The 27,505-nt window shown below is 35.4% G+C and overlaps 2 protein-coding genes across 2 annotated transcripts; one reads left to right on the top strand and one right to left on the bottom strand.

Annotated features, from left to right (window-relative positions):
* The first annotated feature begins 227 nt into the window (after nt 1-227).
* Nucleotides 228-25,383, top strand: LOC135681174 (C-1-tetrahydrofolate synthase, cytoplasmic). Its single transcript, XM_089111674.1, has 37 exons — nt 228-367; nt 3,315-3,399; nt 3,908-3,967; nt 4,105-4,158; nt 4,427-4,563; nt 4,696-4,849; nt 5,253-5,336; nt 5,881-5,934; nt 6,291-6,348; nt 6,472-6,564; nt 6,825-6,872; nt 8,752-8,767; nt 9,299-9,317; nt 13,458-13,507; nt 13,826-13,904; nt 14,032-14,126; nt 14,794-14,930; nt 15,804-15,850; nt 16,826-16,883; nt 17,073-17,122; nt 17,222-17,296; nt 17,581-17,683; nt 18,158-18,234; nt 18,637-18,716; nt 19,092-19,152; nt 19,275-19,343; nt 19,562-19,673; nt 19,778-19,846; nt 20,121-20,191; nt 20,378-20,419; nt 21,851-21,951; nt 22,256-22,350; nt 23,004-23,086; nt 23,372-23,479; nt 23,817-23,898; nt 24,350-24,420; nt 24,798-25,383. Exons 1-37 carry the CDS (start codon nt 333-335, stop codon nt 24,885-24,887), a joined length of 2,802 nt encoding a protein of 933 aa, XP_088967800.1. The 5' UTR covers nt 228-332; the 3' UTR covers nt 24,888-25,383.
* Nucleotides 5,461-8,646, bottom strand: LOC135681173 (uncharacterized). Its single transcript, XM_065195497.2, has 2 exons — nt 8,484-8,646; nt 5,461-8,196 (listed from the first exon to the last, which is right to left on the bottom strand). Coding segments are annotated over exons 1-2 (732 nt in total). The 5' UTR covers nt 8,486-8,646; the 3' UTR covers nt 5,461-7,466.
* Nucleotides 25,384-27,505: the final 2,122 nt, after the last annotated feature.

Below are 27,505 nucleotides of genomic sequence, written 5' to 3'. Positions count from 1 at the left end.
ATACTTTACAATTGTTTAAAAAGGTTACAGGGTGAGTACAATAATAGCTTCTTTTGCCCGGCAAAAAAATCCTGGGGGGTACTGCACCCCGCCCCCCATGTTAGTGGATTTTATTACAAAATTTCGTTGTTCTCAGTTTTATCACGATTTAATAGTTTCCTAATTTTTTGCTTCATGTACCGAAGTTTCTTAATATTTTCTGACGGTCCAGTACTCGTTTCTTAGAGCCAGTTTCTTATAAAAAACGAGTTTGGAACACCAACAACAACAAATTTTACCATTCATTGCTCATAAGTTCAAGCGTGAGTGGCGGGGGCATTTTAAAAGAAGAAATGGCGCGAATCATTGATGGAAAAGCAATCGCCAAGTACGTGTTTCTCTTTAATTTCATTTGTTTTATTGTTGAATGTGTACTGAATTTTGACTGCTTTAGATTTATCTGCTGTGAAAAGTTTACCGTGAAACTTGTCACTACCGCTGAGGCCAGGTTTTTACTTGGTGACGACAGAGGCTCGCCACAATTGTTCCTTAGAAATTTTCATTTCCCAGCAGACTTCTTTTAAAACACGGTGAAGCGTTCTAAAGACTTCATTCTCTTCAAAAATCATCGTATTGGATCTTAAAAGCGCGAAAAATAGTGTTCAACGGTGCTTTTTTGAGATTTAACCTACTTTCTTCTCCATGTGCGAGAAGGTCCCGTCTTGGCACCAGTGTGTCATCGCTTTCTGGTCGTACGAGCTCGTGGCAGTTTTGATTTTGGGGAAGAAAATCCAACACAGAGTTCAATTTCATTGTAATTCTATCTATAAAATATACTTACAAGTTACATAATAATTTAACTTGTGATAGGTTACATAATTATTATAAAATAATGTAATTTTTTATTTTTTATTTTATTTTAATATTTTTTATTTTTTTCCATAAAATTTAAAGGAATAGTTTTACTTTGTTCATTAACGCATATGTACCTCTATGATTATGATGTATACTATTATTATGTATCATTGTGTAACCAAATCATTAAGGGTATATGGCCCGACAGCCCTTCTTGGAGCTATTTCTATCCATTCTTTTTTATGAGAACGATTTTGTAAGAATGCAAGTCTCAAAGTTAGTCAATAATTAGAAAAAGTTAGGAACAAGTTGAGGCTGACCAATGAGGTACTGTAAAATGTTATTTTGAAAAAAGGTTTGTTGATATACATTTGCAATGTTTGCATACCTTGTCGAAAACCCCACCCCCAACCCCACCCAACAAAAAATATGAGAATCATGGAATCCAATGATCTCTGGGCAATATAAATAAAGACAGGCATAATTTACTTTTTTCAATGAAATCAAATTTCTGTTGAGGCCTGGGGAAATGGACAGCTTTGTCCCTTTTTGTGTTGTTTTCATTAATGTCATGACAAAAAAACATGGTTATGCAGGGGAATGCAGGAAAGATCTCATCCAACATGACTTTTGGCTATGTGTTTATTGGCCTTCAATCAATCAAACCACCAACTGTGCTAAATGTTTTTATTTCCAACCTGGACTTTCAGCATGAGATGAAATGTAACAAGAAACTATGTTAACAAAAAACAGAAAACAATTTCTCAAATGAAAATGTTCAAAAGAAGCATTACTCACCAAGGAAACTGATTTCAGTGATGAGCCTTCTATCAATGGGAACAAGGCAAAATGTTGAAGACCTTGATGGAGTAGGAACATCATAAGTGATTAGATGATGTTCAGGGATGCCCAAAGTATTATGGGGCAAAGGTGGGCAGACCTTTACCAAAGGCATGAAGATGTAGCTGAGGGAAGAGAGACAAGAAAAAGGAAGGGGGTTTAGGGGTACTCCTCTGGAATTTTTTTACCACACCCTACAGTTTGGTGGCTTAAAACAACATCAAATTATTTCTTGTTGCAATTAAATTAGAAAATTATAAGATATGTATTAAACTTTTAAATGAGTTTAATGTAGCTTTCTTATATGGTACAGAGGGCTACATTTCTATAAAAGGTAATGATGATGTAGAAGTGCAACTGATATAAGCCTTTTGAAGCTGATTTAAGATTAAAAGTTTTTTTCAAGAGTAAGAACTTTTTTGCATTCTAAGGGTGATTGTTAGAAAATAAAGTGTGGCCCACTAACTTTGGCAAAGGGGCCTGAACACCCCCCTTGAGCACAATAATTTAAACTGCTAATACTCTAGTCATTTATGAACAAATTAAGAACAATCCAGCCTCAAGGTTTTCGAAAAATTAGGAGCAGTCAGTCTGAACTTCAATTTATTAATTCTTTTAAAAAATGTATGTCAATTTCAGCAAATTTGACATTAAAAAATTTTCCATGCCCATTTACTGTAACTCAGTTTGACCCAGGCCTCTTCAGGAAAAAAACAATGTGGGCTATAAAAGGCCCTTTATCTGCAAAAAGAACTGTTTAGCAAATAATACAATAGTTTGTTAAACTTGTGCTATAAAAGGAAACGAAAAAGGAATTCTATTTATAACGCCATTTGATAAACACATAGATGTGTAAGACCTCTTTCTCTTTATTTACTAACACTCTGATATTTAGCAGTAAGTAGTATAAACATTTGGAAGCTAAACTGATAAAATGAGAACGTTGATTTGAAAAAACTGCATGGGCATTGAAAAGCCTTCGCAAATTTATTTTGCGCTGGGTTTGGGTGGGTGTGAGCTATAGCCCACGTCTCCGGGAAACCTATTTACGCAGTTTGCATTATTTGCTAGCCTTTATAATAATTGTAATGCTGAGATTATATTTGAAATTACTGAAAATAAAAGACAAAATATGATTTTCTATTAACATTTTTAATCGAATGTGTTGCACTGGGATAGATCAAAACACTTTTTAGCCTAGCTCTATAGATCATTGACATTATTTCCCAAAATGAAACTGATGTTTATCATTTTGAATTTTGCAGGTTTTGAAGAAAATTACATTTATGAAAATTTAGCGAAAAGACAAAATTATGAAAATTATGAAAAGACAAAATGAGCCATACAAATAGGACAAAGATGAATATAAACAAAATTAAAAGAAATCAAGGGGAGAGAGAAAAGAGAGGGGATGATATGGAAACATCCTGATTAGCCTCTTCCCAAGGAAAAATTTCTTTGGACCTCAAATCAGACATTGTTAGCACTAATAATGGTAGAAAAGTATCTATATGTTTTATATTATGTTTATTTGACAAGGGCATTTCTTTGAATTGTATGTTTATATCATGTATTAAACATGGCACAATTGTCAGCAATTTTCGTAAATTTTATGATCCAAAAAATTCTTTGAATTTTAGTGAAGTTAAAGATTATTTGAAACTTGATATTGAGCAAGTCAGAGAATCCTATCCTAATTTCAAACCTGGTTTGGCAATTGTACAGGTAATGAATTGTTCTGCTCTCTGTTAAGTTGACATTTGCTTTCCAAATGGAAGTGTGTGTTTTTCCTATTTTGTTAGGCCAATCCTAAAAGTATATTTCCAAGCTATTCCCTTCCATGATTACAACTTTCTTCTAGAGAAGTTCTTAGAAATAAGGTCAGCTTGACCTTTTAATGCTATCCCTGCCATTGAAATAGAGGTGTTTATCTTTGTTTTTAATTTTTATAATTGTATTCTAATCTTTTTAACTTTTATAACTTGTAATTACAATTATTGCGATGAATTATACGTACATAAATACACACATACATTCATTTATGATTTTACCATGGTTGGTAAACCAAAAGAAGATTCCCAAGAGGAATTACGTCAGAGAATGGATTTTTAGGATTTCTACCTTTAGTTACTGAAATTAAAATTACAATTGATGGATGTGTCATAAGCAAAAAAGGAATAATTGAACATGATTTTGCAATAGACTGTCTTTGTAAATGTCTTTCCTATTTCAGGTTGGAGATAGAGCAGACTCCAATGTTTATGTCAATACAAAATGTAAAACTGCAAGAGAGGTTCGTCTCACAATATCATTTTTATTTCTTTTTTGACAGATTTTTAACAGTCATTCTTAAGCAAGAATATGCTTGATAGAAAATGGCCCTTTTGTGAGTTCTTTTTCCCCCTTCTAATTCAGCAAATTAATTTTAAGATTGGAATGGAGGCAAGACATGTCAAGTTACCAAAAACTGTAACCCAAGCAGAGGTAAGCTTTATTACAAAATTCAATCATATCCTAAAGTCATTTTGCGTTAATGTTTTATCTTATAACAGGTGGATAGCAAAAAGCAACCTAGAACCATCATTTTCTATACATGAACATATGTAAAGCTGTGTCTATACATCATCAAGCGCTCTATGGCAGACTGATAAACAATAGTTTTCATTATTTTTATCTTCCTTACCTTATAAAGTCATTTTTAAACAATAATGTGCTATTCTGATTGAAGCTATAACAAAGTATTTCTTTGCAGGTGATTGAAGCTATAACAAATTTGAATAACGACCCAAAAATACATGGTATTATTGTTCAGCTGCCACTTGACTGTGTTGAAAAAATTGATGCAGACTTGTGTACGAATACAGTTTTGCCAGAAAAAGATGTTGATGGGTAAATTTTTATTAGATTTGATTTTTATAGTTGATCTGCTTCTTCATCACATTATACCATGCCTACTTCAAAATTAAAACCAGCTATGCAAAATTCATTTCATTTTGTTCTTAAACATGATTCTTATTCTAGTCTCCATGACATCAATGCTGGTAGGCTTGCTAGAGGACAACTTAATAACTGCTTCATACCATGCACTCCAAGAGGATGTTTGAAACTGATTGAAAAAACTGGTGTCAATGTCAAAGGAAAAAATGCTGTTGTGATTGGACGGAGCAAAATTGTGGTTTGTATTTACAACTCTTTTTAAGCAAGCCTGCTAATGTGTGTCTGCTAAGTCCACTCAGAGTAAATTTAACTGAGTCTGATCATGATGACATGAAAATACTTTTGATATCAACTGAAATTACATGCCAGGCCCCCAATATAGTGATTTGAGGTCATATTTCTTAGGCAAGTATTTAGGCAAGTTTTGAACATTCTTCAAGTTCTGATAGAACATTCTTCATGTTAACTTTATTCTTCGTATCCTTACACTTTGGGGTCCCTGTCAGAAGAGGGCTTGAAAGAATCTGACTCCTTTCTCAACTCTTGATAGGATACTGCCTAAGTATTTGGATAATTTAGTAAGCTACTTTAAGATTTACTCTTTTTACTAAAGATTCTAATTTACAATTATTTAATTGAAGGGTTCTCCAATGTCAAATCTTCTCACATGGAACCATGCAACTGTTACAATTTGTCACTCAAAAACACAAGATCTTCCTAGTATTGTGAGTATTTAAGAATGGATTGTGTGTAAAAAGCAGCTTTTAGTGATATGGCAATTTCCCACAACAATGTTTGAATGAATTCTTTTATATTGCTAAGAGTTTATGACAATCAAAATACCTCAAGAATCTTTACAAATATATATTTGATAATTTACCAAAGAAAATGCCATATTACAGCTTCAATCGAAATGAATTAAGTTAAACTATATATTAAGAGACTAATAAATTTACCTGCAACGAGGAAAACTAGTTAGAAAGAGCACACTAGGAAACAAATACACTGAGTCCTGCAGAAGTAAGAAATGTTTCAAATAATGACCCAATAATAAAAGTTGTAGCAGATGCTTAATACAAAACCTGTAGGTTATTATACACTGTTTGATAGGATTGATACAAAATGGTTGCAAATCAGCTTTGATCTTAAAAATTGATAATTCAGAATTAGAAAAGTTAAACTTGCCTCAAGCAAAGTTTAGTTAAGATATTTACAGGTTGGTAAGCAAGCAAGGTTGATAAGATATTCACAATTGAAAACTTTCCCCAGGCACGACAAGCTGACATTTTGGTAGTTGCCTGTGGCCAGCAAGAACTTGTCCAGGTGAGGGGAATGTCTCAAAATATAATAAATATTATTAACATTGATAAAGGGTAATTTGCAGTGAAGGCGTATTAGTTGTACTGAAGAGACATAATTGAAATAAAAGTTGAAAACCTTATCATAGAATATGATAGTTTTCTAATTACTTTAATTACTTCATGTCAAAGGGGGAAGGGTACTAAAAATTTTCTGGATAAAGGAGCTTACTAATTTGACAACTAGGCAGCTGAAAAGATCTTCCTTTGACAGACAATCAAGTAAGCTTGTTTGATATTCAAGTGTAGGGGCCATGCTGCTATATGACCTTTATATTGGCCAAACAATTGACTGTACCTAGTATTTGCAAATCTTTGTAGGGAGACTGGATCAAAGAGGGAGCAGTTGTTATAGATTGTGGTATCAATGTCATACCAGGTGAGTTAATGTTGGCAAGTCCACTAATCAACAAAACAAAATATGTTTATTTGTCAATTTAATATCTCGTGCATGTTTATTTGCACAATCAAACATAAAACAGAAGGACTTTTTTATCCTAAGATGAAACAAAGAAAAGTGGAAAGCGCTTGGTGGGTGATGTTAATTTTTGGGAAGCAAATAAGAAGGCTGCATGGATAACTCCAGTGCCTGGAGGTAAGATTTCTAGGTATTTGCAATAAAATTTGTTTTCACTGTGTCCATCATGTATTCAGGTATTGTCACTAAAGACCTCCTAATAAATGATTTAATTTAATCATTACTTAATATCTTTTTAGGCTTTTGAAACATTTTCAAAAATAGAACCTTGTCATTACATTTGCAAGCACATATTTATATACATTGTTTTAGCACTACCTTAGTTACTTTGTTATTCTATGAGTGTATTTATGTGGACATTTTTCATTTCCTGAAAGGTGTTGGTCCAATGACTGTCACTATGTTGCTACAGAACACCATAGAAAGTGCAAAGAACAGGCTGGGTTCTCCACAAACTGAACAATGATGCCATTCATTCTGAGATAACTTCAAGCCAAACATTTAGTTCATTAGAACATCTTACTGTTTAAACAAACTTGTGGTTAGTTTTACATTGTAAGATGCAAGGTTTTACATAGCTAAAAAAAAATTCAACGTTGATGAGCGATATGCACATGGCCAAAAGCTTATTACCACTCATTCAAGTTCACATTTTAGCATATACAACTTTACTAGGTACATAAACACTTTTATACATTATGTTAGTATTATGCATCTTACATATTTCAGTCAAATGAAGTTAGCTTCATGTACAGTTATTCATGTAAGGGGTCCTTATTTATACTTATTTATAGATAAAAAGTTTGATTATTCTACATATATGAGCAAAATTTTATTTACTTCGACTATTGGTACTTCTTATACTTCTGCAAATTAATGTAAATCGTTGCAGAGGCCAAACCTTGAACTTGAAAGTGGAGGGCCATGGAGTAGCAAGAGTTTCTAATAAATCATTATTGGTTACTTCATTAGAAACAAATCATCCTCCACATGATGGAGATATTCCCTTAAAATGGAACCTACTTCATGCTTGCACATGATCTTGAACAAGTAGTACAAGATTTTAATTTATTTCTTGCATACTCGAGTAGAAATCCATTATCAACTTTGGTTGCTATATAACTTGGATGGTTTTGAATTGCTTCCCACCATGTATGAAATCCAGTGTACTTCTCAGTTTTTGGAATTTTGAAATTAAAAAAACATTCTGCAATGACCATCCTATTTATGAATGGTGCAAATGCTACATCAACCATGCTTAGTTCTGGACCTGCAAAATATGGTCCTTTTGACTTAGACATTTCTTGGCTTATCTTAGCAAATCCATTTAATAACTTTTGCATTGCATTTTCCCGTTCTTCCTCCTTTCGCATGCAAAAGAACGGTGTTATTATTTTCTTTTCAATAAAATCACACCATATTCTTTGTTTTGCTCTTCCTGCCGGGTCCTGTGGCATTAAATCCAAACCAGAGGGTGACTCCCATGTCTCATCTATATATTCAACACAAATATTGGATTCATAAAGAGGGTTGCCTTGGTCCATCATTGCAGGAACTTGGCCATCTGGATTTATATCTAATAATTCTGCAGGCTTGTTTTTCATGTCTACTTCAATTGAATCGTAGTCAACTCCTTTAAAATGCAGGGCGAACGTAGCCCTCTGGGCGTATGGGCACATTCTAGCAGTCCATAACTTTGGTTTCGAGTCATCATTGGAGATGTGGCGACGTCGACCTTTTGCTTTGGGCCTGAGCAGAGTAAAGAACACGCGATTTAAAAATTTTCAGGCAATATATAGATAACGATATATGGAATTATCAACTTTATCAGTTAAAAATATGGTCAAGAGAAAATAAGACATCTGGTTATAACAAATAGTAACAGAAGGAGATATAGCAAATTTGACTGTTTGTGTCCACTCGTCAGTGGCCTAGGCCATACTCTTGAAAACAAATATTCTAACAATATTTAAAAAAATTCCATGAGAAAAGCATCGATACAACGGAAAATAAATACTTTAAAAACTCAACCTTACATTTTGGTTTACTGGAATTGATCTTGTGCCAGTCAGTTATGAAACACCGAGTAACTTGGCAGTAGCGTCGGCCATGCTTGTCCTCTCACTGGTAAACGCCGGTGATTATGGTCATGGCGTTGCGGAGTCTTCCCTTTGTGTTGCTGAATTCCATTTGCTTAGTCATCATTACTTGGCAAATATTTGTAAACATTCGTACCGCCCAGTTCAAATTCATTATATTCACAAGAATAAAAACAATCTATGACAGCCATGGGGTAGCGCAGAGACGGACAACCTTTTATGTTCATGGCCAAATTTACGACGTTTCATGCCCAGGAAGGGCTGAGCAAAGGTATCACCCACCGCATTTAAACTCCGAATATCCCTCTTGGTATTAATTCCCTGAATTTGGGTCAACTGTTTGCTCAAAAATTTCCAATGACCTGTCAACCTTAAATTTTCAAAACCTGGAGATTTTAGATTTTTCCTAAAGAAAAACAGGGAGATTCGGTCAAAAACAGGGAGATCACAGAAATTGTTAAGGGAATAAATATACCTGATAAAATGTTGTGCTCGGCAAACAGTTTATGACAAAAGTGATCAAGAGAAGTATCTTCATAATAACATTTAGTGCTTTTTTGTTAATCAGTAAGCACTAACAAAAAACTGTTTTCATGTGGAATTCAATGTAAAAAGGAAAACATACACAATGGACCTGTCTTTGAAACATAAGATGCGCAGTTCAATCGGATATTTGGTGAAGAACCTCCCAGACCCTCTGCTAGACATCGTTGAAGCCGGGAGAAAAATTTTAAAAACCGGGAGACCGGGAGAAAGCAGTCAAAACCGGGAGTCTCCCGGCTGAACCGGGAGGGTTGACAGGTCTGTTTCCATATGTCAAATTTTAAAAGAATATAAATTCCCCGCGTGTGTTGCAAAGAAGTAGAATTTTAAAAGAATGCCGCAAACTCAATCTGTCCTGTGATGATTGCCGTGACCGTGAATATTCTATTAGGCCTATTTCTCATATTACTTTCATATCCACTACATTACATGGGTAACTGTTTTTAAGCAACAAATACCCTAAAAATTATATTAATAAAGCTGTTAGCTATTTGCCGTGCATCTTGCTAGTACGCATGTCAAAATAAATTTTAATTGAACCGATTTGTACTCCATTTATGACGAGCCTCATTAACGTAAGTTCTTCTGTGGGTTTCGTCAAGAACTGGGATTGAACACGCATCGAATATATTTTTAAGTACGTTATCGTTCTTAACGTAAAAGTTGAAGGTAGCTATGCAGAAGCTGAAGAAACAGAAGATTAAAAAAAAAGTAAAAATGGAAGAAAATGAAGAGACAGAAGATGAAGAAGCAGAAGACGAAAAAAGAAGATGAAGAAACAGAAAATGAAGAAGCAGAAGACGGAAAGAAAGAAGATGAAGAAATAGAAGATGAAGAGACAGAAAATGCAGAGACAGATGATGAAGAGACAGGAGATTAAAAAACAAAAGTAAAAATGGAAGAAAATGAAGAGACAGAAGATGAAGAGACAAAAGATGAAGAAATAGAAGATGAAGAAATAGAAGATGAAGATTTTCACTCATTCATTTCACCTGTGAAAAATTCTTTCACGTTGCAATGCAAAAGAAGACAGACTACGCTACGACGATGACGTGTAACGAAAAGTTATCCTCTAATTTCATTGAGGGATCAGCGCTTATTTGTAATCAACAGCTCAGCTTGCTATTAGTGCCAACATACATATGTTATGTAAACAAGGATTCTTCTAAGTCCTTTGTGGCACAAAAACGTCTGTACGGTAGCCCCAATTTGCTAGGTGGTCCCCCCTCAAAGACATTGACAGAGGGAGTTCAGCAACCCTGCATTTGCTGCATTTGTTGTTATGGATGTTAGGGGTGGTCATGAACAACTATGAAAGATATACAGGAACAAAGCAATACGACGACGAGAATCCAATGTCACGAAATAAAATTTTCAAAATAAATTAAATTTAAAGAATATACTAATATTTCGCCCCGGCATACAGGGCTTCATCAGAGTAAAAAAGAATGAACAACTATGTTGTTGTTGCTGCACGGCAACCTGATATGTTTCTTTTTCAGTGTAGATGCCATCAGGTGTGCTGTGCAAAATGGAAAGTGCAGAGGTAATTCATTACGAGTTTCATTGATTTATTAGACTGATGTGCATTTCATGATTGCGAACAAAGTTTTATAAAGGGTGTAATTATGGTCAAGAAACAGTTGTTATTAATGTGCAGAACAAATCCCCAAGCCTGTTGTCTGTTAAGGCAGGCCCTGTGTGGGTATCGGTATCAATACCATATCATGACGATGCACGTGAGAAGAACATCTGTATCAGGTGGGCTGGGTGCACAATTACATGGCATGACGAAGCCTCAATGGGCATTTTTCAATGATTTAAATAAACGCCAAAAATTATCTTTTCCCCATTTCTTGCATGCAGCATGGTAATGTATTTCTTGCATGCAGCAGCTTGCTACAGAATTTAATAAAACAGAATGGCCGACAAAATTTTGCAAATGCAGCTTAGTTTATTCATATGAAATGTCCTCCTTTTAACCAGTTTTTAGCTGTTGCAATACAGTAAAAGAAGTAGAAAGCTCTCCCATTAAAGCAAATCTTGTCAGTATCTTTCTTATGTGCATGATTTAAATAGTGATGTTGATAAGGGGCAAAATTGTTCAGCTTTTGCAGTCATTGTTTTGGAGGTATGCTTCTATTTCCCTGGTGAAGAGCAAGCTTGTCAAGTATGGTCAATTTTAGCAAAATCTTGGCCAAGCACAACAGGTATGGGTGTGCCAAACTGAAATACAGATGTACCAGCACTATAAACTTTGCAAGAAAGATCTAGTTTTTAGGTGTGCCATCAGCACTGTCTGTGGGGGTCTGCAGGTTTGGAGAATTTTAAGAAAATGTGCTGTGTATTACAGAGAACTGGCAATTTCATGACAGATCAACATAATTAGCCTCACTTGCTGTGCACTGATTTTCCCTATAATGATACAAAGATTATGGAATGTTAGCACACTGACTGAACTGAATTTTGACAGAAAATCAAAACTGCAGAAGAAAATCATAACTGGTGTGGGGAGGGGGCTGATCTAAACATCATCTCTAACTGCAGCTGTTCGATTTTGGAATTTTTAGCTTCTGGTACCAGGGGTGAAGTGGCTGTAGGGGGCAGGGAGCTACATCCTCCCCTAAAATGCCAAATTTGTCAGAAATTTTTGAAGATTTCACTATTTGTTGTAATTTTGTGAGAAACATTGCCTATAACAAGGAAAAAAGCAAGCATTTTGAGTCATACTAAAGCTTTTCGTCTGATACTCTTCAAAGTCATAGATAGAAAACTCTTCAACTCTTCACCAATTTGTGGATCGAAGTAGGGATTTTCATCTATCATATTTGATAAATTTATACCAAATTGTCATCTATCTTATTTGAAAAATTGGCCAAAGGAGCATGAAACTTCATGACTAGTCATAGGAAATCTTTTATAAGTGCCTTCAAGGTAGCCTTTAAAATGTGAACAATTTTTTGGCAGTACAGAACTTGAAAATGGTTTTTAAAAAAGCAAACATTTCTGAACATAATACAAAAAGATTTTTCGTTTAACACTCCTCAGAGTATAAAATGTCAGAATGAGGGTTTGAAAGAATACAATGGAAAATATATACCCAGTTGTGGATCGAGGTAGGCCAATCAGTTAAAACGCAGGCACATGACCGGCAGAGTTGTCCAATCAGTGCTGTTTGCCTATAGGAAAATACCACTGGAGTCCAATAGAGAAAATAAACTCTTTTTTCTACACAATGACAGTTTTTTGTTTGTATGTAGATCAATATCAAAACTGCTAGATAAAAAGACAACAGGGCTCTGCGAATTATCTGAAACATGTCATCATCATAGAGTTTTGCACAATCTGGGTTGTCTAAAGGGTGTTGTCCAATGGCAGAGTCACTGGTTTTTACTTTGTTTTTAGACCTACATGATAGAGGAGGCTGTTATTTTGCGGGCAGTTTTGGTTTTTTATGTTGGAAGGAACATGTTGTTTTATCCTGTCCCCCAATCTTTGGGTTGTGTGTCCTACATAGCGAGAATCACACTGGCACGTAGATAAGAAAACTCTTTTGGGTGGTAGGAACGCAATCCTTTTGAATGGATGAAGGGGCTCTCCTACTACTGTATACAATAGGAGGATTGACAGCAAAGAAACATTTTTTGATGGCCTGTTTAATCTGACTTTCAAATTGCAAGGAAGTGTTATCAATCCAAGATATTTTGTGGACTGAACTTTTGGACAGCTGAAAAACCTAAGGTAAAACAAAATGACATCTCCCAGAGAGCCATTTTCCAGAAAGATTGTTTCAAGTTTGTCTAGCTCTGCGTGGAATTTAGTTTTAGAGCAGATCATAAGTGCCATGTGCACTGAAGTTTAGATGAGTTTGACTTTGTGTTGTTTCTGGGCAAAAAGAATTCCAGCTTATGTACTGACCAGTAAAAGTGGGCTGGGGAGATACAGTAAGAAATCTAGTGTTAGACTTTTTGACCAAAACGTCCAGAAATGGCAAGGAATCATTATTTCCTTTTCAAACGTAAACTGGAGGGCTGGGTGTAGGATATTAAGGTGTTTTAGAGAAATATCACACTCAGCCTCTCTTTTGAAAATGGTATATGTGTTGTCTACATATAAAAAGTAGACACCTGGCTTTTGGTCATAGTAGAACAAACACTCTTCATAAAACCTCAATTTTATCATTGCAAACTTTAAATCTTGACAACTTGAATAAAACCTTTACCTGAAATCTATCTTTGAGCTTTCCTTGTCTTGTGATACAATGTTGTGATTTTTCACAATTTTTTCTAAAATTAGTTGTAAATTTTCTTGAGCTTTTTATCAGTATACCTGTTTTTAGTAAAGGTGTAATTGTTTTTTGTTACATAGGACTGGGATTTGAAAACCCTCCATTTGGAACTACAGAGGCCTGTCCCTAGGTAATATTTTATGAAACTTTGTTTTAAATTATTTCTAAACTTGTCGGTGTGAAGAAAATCTGCTTATAAAGTATATTTTCTGGTAGCAAGGTAAGTTTTTTATAAGCTAGAATCGTTTTATTTTGAAACCCCAGCTATGAACATAGATAGTGGTAAAGAGCGATTTTAGGCTGAAATTAATTTGTTTGCAATGGTAAAAGAAATTCCTTTGTTTTGTTTCTCATTTTTGTTCATAATAAAGCCACCTTGCACTTTCTAAATTAATTTTTTATTTGTTGGAAACTGAATAATCAAATTGCCAGCAATTCTCTGAAACAGTGACATAAAGATTTCAAGATCTCAAAAGCCAAAACATGTCAGTCAACTTGCTGAAGAGTTGCGACTGTTACCAGAAGAAGTAAGTAAATTATCAATTTATGCAATGCTTCAGTTTCTAAATGATTTTTTACTTCGATTCTCCTCTTGATTTGTTTGTATCTTGTTAGGGTTTGGTGATGTTCATGTTTGATACCATTTATTCTTAGATTGATTTCTATGGTAAAACAAAAGCCAAGGTGTCACTCAGCGTTTTGGAAAGGCTGAAAGAAAGGCCTGATGGGAAATATGTTGTTGTTGCAGGGTATGCCACATTAAAACTTGTTTTTGACATTGTCTTATTTGCATCGTATTGATAGAATTAACAATAGGGGCATGAGTACATCAAGTAATCTCCTGAAAAAGTTCTTACATACACTAAAAGAGCATAAATCATGTGCCAATGATACTGAACTTTTCAATTTCAAACCAAACAAACTGGCCATTGCATTCCTGATTATTAAAGAATACAGACTTCTTTTGCTGCAATGTTAATTGAGTTCGTCTGAAAATGTATCCGACAACTTCATAAACCTTCCTTCGAAAACACTTCCTTCAAAAATTCCGTTTTGGACTTAAACATTTTATGATGAATATTTTGATTGGATTGTTCATCTCTTTTAAGTGAAAGGAGATGTTCAAAGTTGGTCACAAAGTTGGAAATGATTGTCCATTTTAAGGCATTTGTTGATTTGAATGAAGTAATGAGCATAGTCTTGTTTTAAACAAAGCAAATTTTAGAGTTTATTCAGGTAAATTCAAGGGTTCTTATTATTTCAGTGACTGAAAGAAACAGCTAATGTTTAAATGTTGAATTATCTAAGAAGGAAAGGAGACTTGGATCCAATTGCCCATGATAATAAGCTAGATAAGGTTCTGCTTAACTGCATTAGTGACTTTAAAATTATATCGATGTAAAATGCATATTACAGCATAACTCCCACACCTCTTGGCGAAGGTAAAAGTACAACAACTGTTGGGTTATCACAGGCTTTTGGTGCTAACCTCAAGAAAAACATCTTTGCTTGCCTAAGGCAGCCGTCTCAAGGACCAACGTTTGGAATCAAAGGTGATCCCTCCTCTGATTCTTATTCAACGGGAACTAAATGATAGAAGCAAACTATTTAGTGCATTCTCTAATGTGGCTTTAAAATGCTAGGAAGACACTGACATTTGCCAATTGTTTATGTCATTTTCTTTATTTGTAACTTATTCTTCTTTCTGCTTACAATTGAAATAACTACTGAATGAACCAGGGAAGAGCCACAATGCCTGCCATACGTCTTGGAACACTGAAGTCAATTGTCTAGGTCTTATTCAGCCATTCCCACCTCCCCAAGGAAACATTTTTTGTTTGCTATAGAACGGCGCAGGAGATTTGGAAATATCTTCTATTACCTTTCTTTTATCATAATTATGAATGTAATTGAAATCTACCGGGAATATATGTTATTCATTAATCTGTCATTTATTCCTGGTACATTTTACTTACATTCGTACCGCACGTACCGTACGCAATTTATTATATTAATGGTTTCTTTTATGATAGTTGTCTTATGATAGTAATCAACATAGTTTTAGGGGGAAGTGAGTTGGAAGCAGTGATTTTTTCGAAAAAAAAATGAAAGATGCGAAATAAAAAGCAAATTGCTTGGTGTTCCAAGTATTATTGGCAGGCATTGTACTCCTCTTCCCCATAGCGGATTCTGCATGTCCGGTAGTGTTTTCTACGTGCACCTCAACTCATCATCTGATCTGGGCTCTATAATAGTGCACATAAACATATCGTAAACTTTTTATTTTTTTCCACTATTTTATTCAATTTCACCTTTTCTATTTTGAAATGACATTTTCCACTTTTATGATAAGCTAAGTTTGTTGAACATGTTTCAACACCAATGCCCATTTTCTCTAAATAAGTAAGTTCGATGTTTTTTTGAAGGTGGAGCCGCTGGGGGTGGCTATTCGCAAGTTATTCCAATGGAAGAGGTATTGAAAAATTTCTACTTGCTCGAAAAATTCAATGCCATCTATGCGTAGCAAAACTTTTAAACACAATGTACGCATCCTGCATCACAATGTTCAATCTTTGACAAAGGTGTAAACGAATTTGACTTGTTGATCACCGAAAGTTAGTTAATAACTAGAGGTCACACCAATCATTCTAAACTTTCAGAGTTCTTTTGATTAAATTTCCTTGTTTTGACTCTCTCGTGACTTTCTAGCTCATGGTTTTTTACAGGAACTTTCCTTATTTCTAGATTTGATAGTTAATTAGGTATGCACAATTAATGATAATAAAGTGTCAGAAACAAAATTTTCCACACATTCTTTTTAGCTGAGGATAATAGGAGATCTTATCAAAATGTTCTTCTTCAGATGAAACCGTTTGTGCCGATGTGTCTTGAACTGAAATGTTGAAGCAATAGCTCGAACCGTGATTTCTTCCCCGTAACACAACAGTTAACGTCGCTACTTGGTCTTCGTATTGGAACGCAAATCGAATCGGTGTCATATCAATAACTATCATGAAATGAGCTGGCTCTGTCTTTTTCTAAAATGACTGTCGTATTTATCCTTATCACCAAGTTTCAAATCAAACTTCGCTTCCCATCTGGAGTTTCAGTATCTACAGTGTTTGATTTGCGAGTGCAGTATTGAAATGTTAATTTCTAGCTTGATTGGTCTCTTGATGAAGGGTGCAAAAGAGACTTGAAGCAATATGACACCAAACTTTCAATTTTGTTTTGAAATGCTAAATCTAGGAAGCGGTTTGCATAGCAGGTTCATATTTTTCAAGCTTTACGTCTTGTATATAAAACAGGAATGTTCTGAATTGCAGCTTTGAGTTTCACGCTTAATGCGGTCATCAGGCAAATGTTAGCCTGTACGCCATCAAGCACTATATGGCAGCCCGATATAATCATGTTATTTTTTCAAAAGTTTCCTTAAAATTGCTTCTAGTTCAATCTGCACTTAACGGGAGATATCCACGCCATTACTGCAGCAAATAACCTACTGGGTATGTTTTTTTGCTTCTTGATTTTTGATCATTCTTTCTAATCATTCCGGCTCGTGATTTCTATGTAGTTTGAAAATGTTTTTCATGGAAAAGTTACCTAAGAAGCCCCCTAATAATGATTTTATGATTCATAATCTTTGTGCGATTTTCATTTGGAATTTTATTTTACTGTTACTCTGCTCTCTACAGCTGCTGCTATCGATGCGAGGATCTTTCACGAATCGACTCAGTCTGACCAGGTATTACGACATGCATTCAAAATACAATCTAAAACTTACATATTTGTTCTCAATGATATATACATTGAATACAATTCATTAATTTAACTTTTATTAAAGGCGTTGTGGAATCGACTGGTCCCTGAAAAGAACGGAAAGCGAAGTTTTGCTCCCGTCATGCATCAGAGACTCAAGGTTCGTCATTCAAAGTTGCCATTACTTTCCAGGAGACTCGTATTTTCAAATTTTCCGATTTTATTGCGATCTTTGAACTTAGTCTTCACATCCTCTTTTCTTTCTCATAATTCATTAGTTTTGAAAAACGTCTCACGCATATCAAGATGTTTTTGTTTTAAACTTGTACACATGTTCAGTCTTTTCTGAAAAGGTAACCTTCCACACTGTACCTATTTTGGTTCTTTTAATGCCAAGGTTGCTTTCTCATGCTTGACCGTGGTATTTTGTTTTTTTTTTCATAGAAACTTGGAATAGATAAAACGGATCCAAATGAATTGACGAAAGAGGAAATTTCAAAGTTCGTACGGCTTGATTTTGATCAAAGCACGATCACATGGCAAAGAGGTTTGTTTGGGGGAAATTTGATATAATTTGCTTTGTTCTGCGTGGTTTCATTTGGCGAGTGTCTTTTTGCTGTGGTCAACATAAGGGTGTATTTTTAAATCATGGTACCTCTTATGGGGAGAATCCTTTTGTGACCATCCACATTTGTCGTTTATGTTTGGTTTTCAGGATTTGTTTAGGGGCTACATTGTTTTCAATATTAACAAGATCTAAAGATTTGTTTTTGATAACCTCAGATGCCTAGAAATCCGCCGGTGATACCAAATGCTGCCTAAAGATGCCTCTCTGCATTAAGCTCTAAAGAGGAAAAGAAGCTTTTTGTCAAATTCACCTTACAAGGTTTCTTCCCAAGTGTATTTGGTCAAACAAGAATATGGGGGCCACGAGTAGATACTTCTGCCTGTAATTACTGGTTTGTACATTCTATGAATAACATCAATATCAACTTAAACTAAACTGTTTGACCGTTTTCAGTGATTGATACGAATGATCGGTTTCTCAGGAAGATTACCATAGGACAATCTCCAACCGAAAAAGGAAAAACAAGAGAGGTGGCTTTCTGTTTATTTACGCTATGGAATTTTTAACATTACTCTTTTAAATTGATTTTTGTTGATGTTACATAGGTAAAAGTGATTCAAATTAGAAATATTATTTTAATTTTGGGCGATGGCATTACCATGCTTTTGGTTCCTTTTTTCATACTTTTTACTTGTTAAAGAATTCGTTTGTGTCATATCCATCGATCATTCGTTTGTAATCCCCGCGCATCAAATACGGAGAAACTTTATTCTTTGGTGCTTTTCATCAAATGACTAAAGAGATATGGACTTGACTAAATAATAATTTTTTAGTTTTCCACATTTCTCAATTACACAAAGTCATGCAGTTATGCTTTTTGAGATGCTCTTTAAATTTGTTTCCTGTTTTTATGTTTTTTTTGCTTTTATCAGTGTCAATTCGACATTACTGTTGCGAGTGAAATAATGGCCATTCTTGCGCTGACAACCGATCTTAAAGACATGAGACAAAGGTAAAAGTCGTACATATTTGCATAACACAATTGAGTTTATTTTTGGCCATTATATTAGTCATTACATATTGATCATAACATTAGTCAAATGTACTATACTATGTTATTTGGCAGTGACGTATTACTAGCTGAACTACTTACAAAAGCACGGTTCTGTATACTAAAATGTTACCACAGACAAAAAGGATGTGTCTTCTCTGCAGCTATTGCATAAAACTTATGTAGTTCGTCAAAAATGACATGGCACGTGAAAAAGCCAAGATATTATATAGTGGGAGAGTTTTGTCATAACTTTAATCGATTTCAATTACATATTAATCATGCCTATGTTCATATTTAATTGGTCGTGAAAGATTGTCAATATGATTTTTGTAGACTGGGTCATATTGTTGTCGCTAGTAGCAAGGATGGCTCTCCCATCACAGCAGATGATCTTGTGAGTAGAGCTGAGAGAAACCTTGAGTTTATTAAATTTGATCATTTAATTCATTTACAGTAAGAGAAGTATTGTTAACTCATTTTGTAATCTCTGAGCAAACCCTTTTTATTTTCTGCAAGGGTATTGGGGGTGCATTGACTGTGCTCATGAAGGATGCAATTCGACCGAATCTAATGCAGACGCTGGAGGTAAATATCTAGTTGTAATTTTACTTTAGTTTGATAGTTTTATAGATACGAACATAATTGAATCTGAAAGGAAGGCCAGAATTAAGAAAGATCAAGCAAAAATAAGAAGCTGATGAAGCAATGTTATTTGAAGAACAGGTGTTATTGATTATCCCTCAATTTTTCGTCATCAACTTTATCCTTGCATTTTGAAAGAGCATAAATGCTTATCATTTTAGGGTACTCCAGTTTTTGTGCATGCTGGTCCGTTTGCAAATATTGCTCACGGAAATTCTTCAATTCTCGCGGACAAAATTGCCCTCAAGTTAGTAGGAGAAGATGGATTTGTAGGTGAGATGTTCTCTGTTTGCTTAATTTTTTTTGTTACAAAGATTCCAATTTGTTTTAAGTTTTACTACATCTGACCGTTCTTAAACATGCTGAATTTTTTTCAGTGACTGAATGTGGATTTGGTGCAGATATTGGGATGGAAAAGTTTTTCAATATCAAGTGCCGTTATAGTGGTATCCAATTTTTGTTTGTTATTTTAAAAACACACTGTCTTTATCTAACAGTATTATTTTGTATGCAGAATGCGGTCCTTGCGATTGATTAGAGAATGGAACTGAATCCATGTGTATGAAAAGAAATGACAGCACGCTTGGTCTTTGTCTAGAAAAGGTAGAATAGAAGCAGTGTAAAATAAATTCGGATGAAGTGATTGTTATTTTTTGCAGTTTAGTGGTCTAATCTATAGCTTTCAATTCTATAGTGTCTATTGTTTTCAATTCATTTCAGGTTTGCTGCCTAACTGTGCAGTAATCGTGGCCACCGTTAGAGCATTGAAAATGCATGGAGGAGGACCAAAGGTTCGTCACATCTCACATCCCTCATCCCTCTTTTGCAGACATACCTCATTCAATTTGAATTAGTTGTCATGATAAACGTATAAGGTATGACAGCGTAAATTGATAACATTAGTCCTTGATGGAATCGCAGTGGTTTGATTTCTATTTGATAATTTGATGTTTTAAAATTAAACACTTAATTTTTAGGTTGTTGCCGGTCAGCCGTTGGCGTCATCTTACACCAGCGAGGTGATTTTTTGCATTAATTGACTTTCGTGACAGCGAGGCCCACAAACTACTTTCGCGTAAACCTGCTAGACTCCTGTTTAGGAACTTAGGAACTGTTTAGACATATAGTAACTTATATCAGAGAAGAGAAATACAAGTTTGCTTGTCTTGATAATGCTTCAGACAGTAGCGTGGCTTGACTTTCTCAACTGGGTATTCTCTTTTAAGATAAGGGTGGAGTAGGGCGTGGCTGGGTGGGGGCTTGGTTAGAATAGGCAGGATAGGAAGATTTAAAGGACAAGCTAATGCTCTTTCATATAATTTTCTTACATCAGTTGGCAAGTAACTATGATGAAAACGATACTTTTCTACAGAACACAACACAAATAGATTTTTTCATACTTATGAATTGCATAAAATTAAGAAGTTCTAATTCATAAGAAGAAGTTCTAATCAAAACCAGTAAAATATCCTGATCGAAAAAATGTCGCAATGTACTTACATAAAGAGGAAGTAACTGTAAACACCTACTCTTGATGCCTTGTGCAGTCTCATCTCACTTTATCTCATCCATACCATTAAAGCTAGAAAGAAGACCTTCTCTCCTGTGGCCTCTAAAGGATCCCATTATATACTTTGGAAACGTTTGTCATTTGCCAGTGCACCCAGTCTTATTATTCTTGATGCAAAAGGCCGTTAGAAAATTTCGAAATTATTCACAGAGGGCATTACATGAGTTATAAACACTTTTTAATTTGCAGCCTAGACCTTTTTCTCCATGGCCGAATCGTGATATTTTGATACAAGTTAATGTTTGGAAGAATCGAAGGTAATGAAATGAGACAGCACAAAAGGCTATGCAGATAAAATATGGTAAAATACGTTAATGCCCCAGGCAATTAGAGGGAATTTATTCAAGCCTATCTGCATTTACTTTATTTTATCACATACTACAAGCAGGAGCATCCCTTACTGACTAAGGATTACAAAATTGACCTTTCAAAGGCAGCAGCCTACCTTTCTTCTGCTTTTTGCTGTTGGTAGATTAGGGGTCAAATGAGAGGATGATTATGGAGCAATTATACGGACATGCAAAACGTCCTTGCAATAGTTTTTTCAAGATACATTCATATTTACTGTTTTCGATTAGCTCCGACCACTGATCTCAAAAAAAGACTGGATCGAGCTTCTCCTGTTTTCGATGAGCTCCGACCACTGATCTCAAAAAAAGACTGGATCGAGCTTCTCCAGGCCAGCATTGTTTCTACATTGCAGCGTCCATCTTGAGACCTCGCCGTGTTGTATGAGACTAGAGAGCAATTATCAGTTCAGTTCAGTTCACGCTACATGTATCTCAGGGCACATAGCCATTGTATTCGCTGATTAAAAGTAAATGTTATTCATGGAAATGTTATTCATGTTATTCATCTCTTCTTTTTATTTTGCTTTCAGGATATCGAGCTTGTCCGTTCGGGTTTTTGCAATCTGAAGAAGCAGATAGAAAATGCACATCTGTTTGGGGTACCCGTTGTAGTAGCAGTTAATCGATTTGAGTATGTTTTTCATCATAGTATTTCAGACATTTCTTTATAGTATTTCTTAGAGCATTCTATAAAGAAACAATTGCAGCAGGCTGATCAATCCATCTTGAGAACGAGAAGGCTCAAATTATTTTAACGCACGTTAAAATGTTACTAGTTTTATACCTGATGGATCAAAAACTTCTTCCCCGTAAGCCTATGATAATAATATCTCCCTACCGTAAGCCTATGGCAACCCTCACTCCATTTCCAAAGATAGTTATGTGACCAAAGATAGATAGTTTTATGATATGCTGAATTTTCTGTAATTATTTAGGACGGATACAGACGCTGAAATTGAGCTTATTCAAAAATTAAGCAAAGAGGCTGGAGCATTTGACGCAGTATCTTGCACTCACTGGGCTGATGGAGGTGAAGGAACAATAACAAGTTTTTGTCTTGGTTTTTGTCTTGGTTTTTGTCTGGGTTTTTGTCTCAGTTATTATCTCCATTATCATCATTAGCATCATCAGCACCTTTGATAGCAGGGGCATGGGGAACTAACTGCCCTTCACTTCCTATGACATAACTTTCTGATTGTAGCTCCCTGTTTAGCCAGTTTTTAACCAAGGTTCGATTTGCCAGAAAATAACCATGTCACAAGAACATGATCATGTCACTGCCATGTTACCAAAAAAGAACATATTTATCAGCCAATCAACCGAGCAACTAAAATTTCATGCAAATGTCTTAGAGACATTTCTATTTAAGTAGTTTATAGTTTTAGAAAATTCTATTTTGAAATAAGATGGGGGTTCAAGAGCACATGGGCCTCAAACCATCCTATAAATAAGATAATATGTAAATGTCCTTATGAGAGATTGGTTAAAGGTGACATTTGTTCCAAATACCTTTGTTTCGAACCCTGCCCTTTGCTCCTCGGTCCTTCTCGTGTCATTTTTGTTTTAGATTATCCAATCAAGTAGTGTCGTTACTAGTGGAACAAAGTTATTCTATTTATCTTGATATTTCGCTCTCGGTCCTAAAAGTTTCTTAACTGGTGGCCATTTAACTGTTTTGCTTAGGTGCTGGTGCCGTTAATTTGGCGAAAGCTGTTGAAGCTGCTTCTAAAGAGAAGAGTAATTTTTCATTTCTTTATGACGTCAAAGTAAGTCTACTTTTTACACCTAAAATAGCTGTTGTATCATACCAAAGCCTGTGTCGTAACGGAAGCGGATTGGTTACTCCACACATGATCCAGTGGGCATTTCCTTTCTTTGTCTCCATAACATTTTATCTCATCCATACCATTAAATCTAGAAAGAAGACCTTCTCTCCTGTGGCCTCTAAAGGATCCTATTCTATACTTTGGAAACGTTTGTCATTTGCCAGTGCACCCAATCTTTTATTCTGTTATTTGCCTTATTGAACGAAACATACCTTGGCACCGTAGCTCCCCATCGAAGAAAAGATTGAAATTATTGCAAAGAAAATTTATGGTGCAGATGGAATAGATCTTGGGGAAGAAGCAAAACAGCGAATCGAAAGATACAAGACACAGGTAATGCTCATTTTTTTATTTAAAAATATTTTATTTGTTATGATGAAATTGAAAAGGGTTTAGCGTCTTTTAATTCTTGTTACCAGTAATTCCATTGCCGTTAGTACCTACTATTGCATAAAGTAGTGTAAATTATAGATCGCATTGGGTTACTTCTCTCCATATTTACATCTGTTGTCAGTAATATTTGCATATAATTTTGAGTTACGTCATTACTTTCGAGAGATGGAGTAGTGTGTTTCCAGCTTGTGTTTTTTGATGGCATTAGTTAAACAGCCCTTGTCCAATGATATTTTTTACCCAATCAGTTGTCATCAACAGTGTTATTGTGTTTTAGGGCTTCAATGATCTGCCAATTTGCATGGCAAAGACCCATCTTTCATTATCACACAATCCTGAATTGAAAGGCGTTCCTACAGGTAAATCTTCCTTTGATGATATCCTTGTGTTACAGTAAATTATTTGTTTCTCATTTCATGATATGCTTTTCCAAACAATTTACTAACTTGCAAATTTATGACGAAACGATGCCAAAGACGGCAGGTGGATACGCTGCTTCCCTGCAGTCACTATAAACGTAAACATGTAGGTTCTAAATTGAATTAAGAAAGCTACGCAAGAATACATTTAAAAAATAGTGGCCATGGATTTTTCTAAGCGTTTTGTAGCACATTTCTATTTTACTATGGCTTCAAGCATCCTAGTGTTCAGTTTCAGTGACTGCCTTCCAATAAAGCAGGTTTTTAAGAAATAATTCATAAGCAAAGCTAGCTAAAAACTGTATTAACGCTTATCGAATGCACTGTGGTTAACTCCAGTTATTTCCTCATTTCCTTGATTACTAAACTGGTTTTTGTTTCCAACGTTTAGGTTTTGTTCTGCCAATTAGGGATGTCCGAGCAAGCGTTGGTGCAGGGTTCCTTTATCCACTGGTTGGAACAGTAAGTTTTCAGTTCTCTATATTCCATATTACAACAACTTTTTGCTATAGCCACCTTATGCCACTATGAGTCAAATCATTGAAATTTAGGATTTCCTCGACTGGAGTTCTAACAACCATTTAAACTATGAACTTGAAAATTGTCCGTTTATGATATTTACTCAGACCTTAGATTGTCCAACATACAGCTTTTATTTTGTAGTTCGCAAAGAGCTTTTCATCTGCCATACCTTGTTCTATTTCAGATTTGTATCTATCCTCATTTTTTCAAAGTTTAAGGCATTTCTAATGATCGACTGCATCCCCATTCGAGTAACACAGTTCAATTCATTTCGCACCTCAGTTCACATCGAGTAACACAACTTCGGTTTCTCGTAGATGAGTACAATGCCAGGGTTGCCAACACGGCCTTGCTTTTTTGACATCGACATTGATCCGGAGACTGAAGAGGTGTTCGGACTCATGTAGTGTCATTATTGGTTGACACCTGTCCTTACTAATGTCATTCTGATTTTGTTTTGTAGTTTTTAGTGTATGATTTAGGATGTGATTAGGGTAAACAGTTTTGAGTTAATGTAAAAGGATTGTGTAAGAAGTCTGAATTCTAAGGAATGACCGTGATTGTAAATGATTGATAATGAATTTTTAATCAGTCGGGACCGGAAAATACATGCTTGGTCCTGTTGCCTCTTTTTAACTGTCATATAATCAGCAACGTTTTTATTGTTAATGCATGTAATGCTGCGTATTGCTTGATCCGCCCTCGTAATTGCTTTTCAGATAAAATCCTTTTTAGTATTCTTAGAACATCTAAATATAACCAATCTGTGCGTGTATTACCCACTTCAAATTTACTACTTGTTGCTCCGCCTTTCTTAATTCTGTAGAACGCATAACAAAGTATATCGTTCGTACAACATAGATTACGTCATGAATTTCTACGTCATGTTAGTTTTCTTTATTATCGACAGTCCATTTCCATGCGTTTTAGCTGTATGGGCCAACCCAACCACATCCAAGCATCACGCGGTAATGATTTAGAAGATGTTTTAGACGATGGCTTGCCCAAATTACTTGCTTGCACAAAAAGCACCCATAATTATATGTGCGTCTTCTTGATAACAACCAATCAAAAGCTATTTCTATCATCAACAAGTTGATCTCACGCTCTCACACTACCTCCCTAAACTCTTGTTCATCGGCCTTGTGACTTATCGATTTTTTAACAAATACGGGCATTGTTCCCAGGATAAACAAGAGACGCCAGAAACCCTCCCCGTGCTTACCCTCTTCTTGCATCCCGGGGTCTAACTTGATCTCACTTCCCCCTCTTCTTAGTGTATCGGATCTTTCCCTGAGCACAAAAAGAAATCGGTTCTTAATCCCATAAACAACATGAAATATTACAAAGAAAATTTCACTGATTTACAAATTTTAGTGAATAAGACCAGGGACGTCGGAACAACCAAGCGGCAAGGGGGCAGGCTTGAGTAAAAGAGCATTTGAAAGATAATTCTAAGCTTCTACAAATTTCTACGCAACTGCCTTTTTATTTCTATCTTCTATAGGTATATTCAGCGCTGGGAGTGGCGGAAATTCAGGATTTCATTTATTAAGGGGCAGGCCTACGATATTCCGACAAGATAACATCGTGGACCATGTCTAATTTTAAAGAAACTGCACATTTTGATATAAATATTTGATTTTTGATGGGACTCTTTAGAAATCTTTGCTGACCACGCCATAATTAGTTAGCAAGAAGAACAACCCTTTTATGATCTTTGATATCAAGATCGATATTCCATCAAAGATAAGACAATTGATGATACAAGAGGTAGACCGATTACACTCTTGACAAGTCGTACGTTAATTTGCTGCATTTTATCTTGTTTTCGTCAGTGAGAAATATGTTTGAAAATAACTTTTATTCAGAAGAATCCGATTGCAGGGCCCGAGCCACTGAACGCTGGCTAACTTTCAGCATAAGGAATTATTTTACAAGTTTTGAGATGTTCAGAATTTCATATGAATCTCTCTGGTTATTACAATTGACCAGTTTCAAGGGCACTTTATTGAAAAGGACCCACTTGCCCTTCCTATCAAAAGGTTGACCCCCCGCGCGCCCTTTCTCCGGCGTCCCTGAATAAGACCTAAAAATTGAAACTTCGAAATGCTTGCCTAAAACTTTTTCCAAAACGAGAAACGGCCAAAAATGGTAAATTTTGCTAGAAACCCCAGCCGGATGATTGGCATTTTAGTACCCGATTTTATACTCAGAGGTCAGCAATGAAAAAGAGAATTCCCTCGTACCCGCTTTGTAGCGAAATTTTGCTGACGCTGTTATGCTTGTATATTTTGGTTTTATATATTTGTTGCCATCCACAGTTTCATCTTTATAAAACTCTTGGCGAATTTAAGCCTTTAATTTAAAAAAAAGCGAGGGATACGTCCTCTGTGACCAGGGGCGGAGCCAATAAAATTGTTTGGAGAAGCGAAGAGATTATTTTTGTCGACAAAATGGGCGTGTCTAACTCTCTAAGGGTGTGGTCAAAAGGTAAAAATTCTACTTACATGCTACTTTTATGCGTTTCTATTTCAAAGTTTATACTCCATACTTTGAAAGTTCAACTGCACAGAAATTTTAATATGTCACAATTGTTGCAAAAAGGTTACAGAGCGAGTGCAATAATTCCATCTTTCCCCGGCGAAAATCCTCGATGTGCCGACGGACACATTGTTAGGGGGTACCGAACACCCTGTACCCCATTTTGGCAACGCCTCTGTCTGTGACGCGCCCCCTTTTTTCAAAGAAGAAAATATAGGCTTTTAGGAGAAAAAGGAAGGGTTATTGTCTTTTTGCAAAAACAGTTGAACACAAGGCAGGTTTCTCGAGAAACAGAAACAGTAATGGAATCACATATTTAGGAGTAATCATATGAACAGCATTACACCGAATGAATCCACTATTTAATTTGTACATTGATTGTTTAAGTTCATCACCATTTTTGTAAAAATTATCGTGGGGTTCAAGAAAGCTGCTTTATCGTTTTGTTTCTGTTCACACCCACAAGGGATGAGTTTTTAGT

This window comes from Rhopilema esculentum, chromosome 12 (genome assembly GCF_057945365.1).
Source record: "Rhopilema esculentum isolate cy_ngs chromosome 12, ASM5794536v1, whole genome shotgun sequence".
Classification (NCBI taxonomy): Eukaryota; Metazoa; Cnidaria; class Scyphozoa; order Rhizostomeae; family Rhizostomatidae; genus Rhopilema; species Rhopilema esculentum.
The sequence above is the reverse complement of the archived record's forward strand: the minus strand, read 5'-3'. Positions and strand labels throughout refer to the sequence as shown.

Coding starts and splice junctions, on each gene's coding strand:
- LOC135681174 (XM_089111674.1), top strand. CDS start 333: ATGGCGCGAATCATTGATGGAAAAGCAATCGCCAA. Junction 368..3,314: donor GATGGAAAAGCAATCGCCAA/GTACGTGTTTCT, acceptor TTTGAATTTTAG/TGAAGTTAAAGATTATTTGA. Junction 19,344..19,561: donor ATCTAATGCAGACGCTGGAG/GTAAATATCTAG, acceptor TTATCATTTTAG/GGTACTCCAGTTTTTGTGCA.